General features: G+C 45.0%; 1 protein-coding gene across 2 annotated transcripts in view; it reads left to right on the top strand.

Annotated features, from left to right (window-relative positions):
- Positions 1–1,591: 1,591 nt before the first annotated feature.
- The window catches only part of LOC137658586 (zinc finger CCCH domain-containing protein 13-like), a 12,450-nt gene continuing 9,041 nt past the window's right edge, over positions 1,592–5,000 (top strand). For both annotated transcript variants that reach the window (XM_068393493.1, XM_068393495.1), the window contains exon 1: positions 1,592–4,975. In XM_068393493.1, coding sequence (XP_068249594.1) covers positions 1,727–4,975 — 3,249 coding nt within the window. In that variant the 5' untranslated portion in view covers positions 1,592–1,726. The remainder of the gene's footprint in view (positions 4,976–5,000) is intronic.

Raw genomic sequence — 5,000 nt, forward strand, 5'->3', positions numbered from 1 at the left:
ATATATATATATGTGTATATATATATATATATATATATATATATATATATATGTGTGTATATATATATATATATATATATATATATATATATATATATATATATATGTGTATATATATATATATATATATATATATATATATATATATACATATACACACCCACAAGCATGCACATATGTATGCACGTGTGAATAGTCTATAAATATATATATGTATATATATATATATATATATATATGTGTGTGTGTGTGTGTGTGTGTATTTGTGTGTGAAAGTGTGTGTGTGTGTGTGTGTGTGTGGAGAGAGAGAGAGAGAGAGAGAGAGGAGAGAGAGAGAGAGAGAGAGAGAGAGAGAGAGAGAGAGAGAAACTTTTTTCTTAAATAAATAATTAATTAAACGAATATCAAAAGAAATAAACAGATGAATAACCAAATAACTGAACTAAATCCTCATTATACATAAGCACGAGACATCTAAAAGAAAACTATTACAAAAATGCCAGAATTAATGCAAACAAAAAAATACGATTTAGTAAATAAAACAACATAAAAAATACCAATCAGACAAAAAGATTATCATAATCTCTAATCCCAAAAAAATCTTAAAATATTTTTTTTTTTTAGATTTCTAGTTAGTCTGAACAAGATCCCAATTTGATCATCTGTCTTCGTCAAGATTTTCTCTTTTTTTTCCTTAGCTTATTTGGGTTTTCTTACCTGGAAAATAGGATAAAATATTCTATTTTTGGAGCTTCATTTCTCCTTAACTTCCTCCCTCGCCACTTTCTGTATTTATTTTATTTTGTCCTTTTAATCTTCCTTGTAAAAATTACAATTATTTAATTGGTATACTAATTTCTTATTCAACTTCCTCCTTCATCACTTTCTGTATTTATTTTATTTTGTCCTTTTAATCTTCCTTGTAAAAATTACAATAATTTCATTGGTATACTAATTTCTTATTCAACTTCCTCCTTCATCACTTTCTGTATTTATTTTATTTTGTCCTTTTAATCTTCCTTATAAAATCTATAATTATTTCATTGGTAGGCCTATATCAATTTTTTTTTTCTTTTTTTTTTTTTTTTTGTTATTTGACTATTCTCTTCTAATATGATAAAATCCTACAGCTACCTCATATGAAATGAGGTAGCTGCAGGTTTATCAGGTTTTACAATGTTTGAGTTGATTATGATTATTATTGAATATTGATCTGTTTTCTATCTATATGATCAAATCACGATTATTACTGAACATTAAACACCTTTTAATTTAGTCTAATCAATTTTTATTTCATTAAACAATCGTGATTGTTGTTGAATATTGAACGGCATTTTATTTATATGATCAACTCTTATTACATAAGACATTCATGATTATTAATGAACACTAAACGGATTTTAATTTAGTCTAATCAACTTTTGACTCAAAAACAATCATGATTATCATTGAATATTGACCAGCTTTTTATTCATATGATCAACTTTTATTTCATATCACAATCAAGATTATTATTGAATACTGAACTGTTTTTAATTTCGTCTAATTAACTTTTACTTTATAAGCGAAAATGAAAAGATTCTAATAACTATCTTATCTTGCAGGTGTGACCAAAGTCGTACCAGCAACTACTACCCGACGACCGATTTCTCCTGGCGAGGGATGTCTCAGCGTGGGAAGCCCAACTCGCACCATGATTGAATGAAGGCGGCCCCGACGGTTCACGATGCCCATGGTGCGGCCCTCAGGCGCACCCGAACCCCCTCGCAGTCACGCCCGCGTCGCACGAACCGAGTCTCTGAAATCTGAGCGTTCCGACAAACGAGTGTCGTTCAACAAGGACGTCGGGGTCAAGCACATCCCCAGAGGTCAGAAGAACCAACAACAGACTGCCAACCAGAAGAACAACATCCTCATAAGGGCGCCACCCTCCGACGAATGGGCCAAGTGCCACGAAGTGTACAGAGAACCGGTGAACCTCTCCTCGCAGGAGCTTGAGAAACAAGCGCAGGAGATCGTTAAACTTCTCGATAATATCAACTGCGACTCTGCCCCTAATTCGCTGGCGTTCAACACGCGTTCTCTCGACAGGCCATCCCACAAGAAGAACAACAGTAGCAGCAATAACAAGAACGCGAACCACCAAAACTACAACAACGTCGTGATCAACAACAACGTGCGCAACAACAACAAGAACACCAATGTGATCAACGGCGAGCCGCGCGGCCGTCCCCGAACTCTACCCACTTCCCGCACAGCCAATCCGATCAACAGGAAGGTGAAAGGCGACGTGAACAGAGTGCAATCTCCCTCTCCGATACCCAACGGAGGTCCCCTCGCTCACCATCGCCACAGGTCAGTTGACCACCTACCCGATACCGATTTGGACACGCCTCCTCTCTCCCGCCGGGCGCATCACCTGGCGGGTCACAAGTCAGTGCCCGATCTCAATACCGTGTATTACGACAACAGGGACGCCAACAACTACAAATACAAACACGTGAGTGGTCGCGACCAAGAACCGCGAGGAGGTTACAAGAGTGTCGATAACTTGTACGACGGTGATGAACAAGAGACAGTGATCAGTTTCGGGAATTCTAAAGCGGGATATAAGTCTGTCGATAACCTCGCCGAAGGAAACCAGGTGTCCAATAAGCGTCTTCAGGGATTCAAATCCGTCGGACACCTCCCAAGTGTAGCTCTTTCTGATACGGACACCGCCGAGATGACACACCGCGAACCGTACCGGCCCAAGGTTGGCAACATCATTAAAAAGTTCAACGCAGAGGCCGAAGGGGGCAGAAGAGGCACCGTCATGATGGACATGGGCACAGAGATGGAACCTGGCCACAGGGGAACGCTAGAGCCGGATCGCTACCGTAGCCACAATAATAATCAGCCGTTTAGTTACACGGGCACCGCTCCCATGGCATCCGTGCAAGCGGTGCGTCGGCTCTCCCCACCTCGGGATTTACCTCGTCCTTCGCCGCCCCGGGAATCCCCCGCAAGGGATTTACCTGTATATGCTCAGGTGAGCAAGAGAGACGGCCGTGCCCAGACTAACGGCCGGAGGGAAGTAGATCGAAATTACCGCAACGCTCGTCAAGAGAGAGAATACTCTGCTAAGATCATTATTACTGATAGTGACATCCGACATCCATATCAGGAATACGATGATCATAGTCCTTACCGTGAAACATCACCAAAGAATAATTACCGAGATGAAGACGATGACGCCTATGAAAGCTATCAAGTCCCCGAGGATAACCTCAGGCGATTGTTGCATGACGATCTGATGCCACAACGCATGCTGAGCTCAGAAGATCTGCTCGACGAATACAAGGAACTCTCGAACAACAACATCAACATGTCCTCTGTGGGCGTCCAAACTGACGCTCTCCCCAAAGCCCCGTCGAGGTCACGCAAGACATCGAAAAGCCCGGCTCCGTCTCCGACTCGGCAAGTGCCATCCCAGGTGCAAAAACAACAGATGCAGAGGCACCACCACGCCACAAAGAAACAGGAATTTGGCCACCACCAGAATTCGCGTTCGCAAAAACAGCAAGAATATTCGGTCAATCATCATTCAGGTTCGACAATCCATAACAACCTGACTTCGGCTTCGCTCGTCCGGCAAGTAAACCATGGCTTCGGCCGCACGGATCGTTCCCCCTCCCCCCCACCGAGGGTGTCAGCCTCCCGCCAACCAAGGAGGAACGTGGTGCCACTGCTATCCGACACATCTGACTCAGAGGTGGAACACCGTCGCCAGTCGTTCGATCCACTGGCTAGAATTCGCGACCAGGTGATGCAACGAGAGAAGCTACAGGAGGAGGAAGAGGAAGAGGAGGAGGAAGCCAGGCATGGGAGGATAATAAAGGATTCGAGTGTGATGCCTTACAAGGCGGAGGAAATGACCCCTCTCACCATCGACGAGGTGGATGCCCTGAGCTTGATAATGGAGGACACCGGACGCAAGACGCTCGTGGTTTCGAATCAGGCTCAGAGCAACACGGTCACGCGGGTCTCGAACCATCGTTCGAGGCGATCCGAGACCGTCACTGAGCAGATTCACTCCCACAGTTCGAAGGATAGCCTCCCCCGCCCGCAAAAGCCGCCCAGGGAAAAGAACCACGTGTCCCGAGAACCCACCCCACCCCGGAAAGAACCATCGACGCTCGAAAAGAACAAGAAAAACAACATCGAAAAGGAACGGGCTAATAAAGCGGCTAAGCAAAAAGAAGAGAAGAAAGAAAAGAAGAAGAAGAGGATCAAAATCAAATTCTTCTATGACCCTCGTCCCCAAGACGACCCAAGCGTCGATCCCCTGGCTCGCTTCACGGAATTTCGAGGCAGTTCCTCCGAGGAGAGGAATTCTCCTCGCGATGAGCGGGACGACCCAAGACGGGACCGAAAGGACGAGATCAAAGATGAGTACCACAACGAACGAATCACCACATCCCAGAGAGAAGAGTACCACTCCGACCGACGCGAGCGGGACGACTACCGCCATCGACGAGGTCTGCCCGACGTACTGGAGGACACGACGGATGGTCTGATGAACGAGAGACGTTCCTCCGCCTCTCGGGAGAGGCTGGACAGCACCCCGAGGCCCAACAAGAGAGGAGGTTCTAGAGAGGTGGTGAGGGACTCGAAATCTCACGAGTCTCTCAACAGCTACAACAACAGGAGGAGAGACTCGAAAGATTCAAAGGACTCCAGGGACAACCGAACGAGGGAGTCTCGCAGTCGGTCTCGGGACGACCACCACGTCTCCTACGACGAGTCAGCGGACGAACGAAGGAATTACGAACGTAACGAGCGAAGCGTAGATCGTGACTACAGCGACAATGACGAGAGGGGGTCTCCTGACGGACGACCTGGGAGGAGCTTGAGTGACAAGTACCGCAGTGGACCTCTGTATGATCCTCCCGAAGCAGAGAATTCGCCTTCCCCTGAGATGCCCGTGACTGAGGTAACCATTGAGTTAAATTTCAAAT

The sequence above is a fragment of the Palaemon carinicauda genome, chromosome 19, assembly GCF_036898095.1.
Source record: "Palaemon carinicauda isolate YSFRI2023 chromosome 19, ASM3689809v2, whole genome shotgun sequence".
In the NCBI taxonomy this organism is placed as follows: domain Eukaryota; kingdom Metazoa; phylum Arthropoda; class Malacostraca; order Decapoda; family Palaemonidae; genus Palaemon; species Palaemon carinicauda.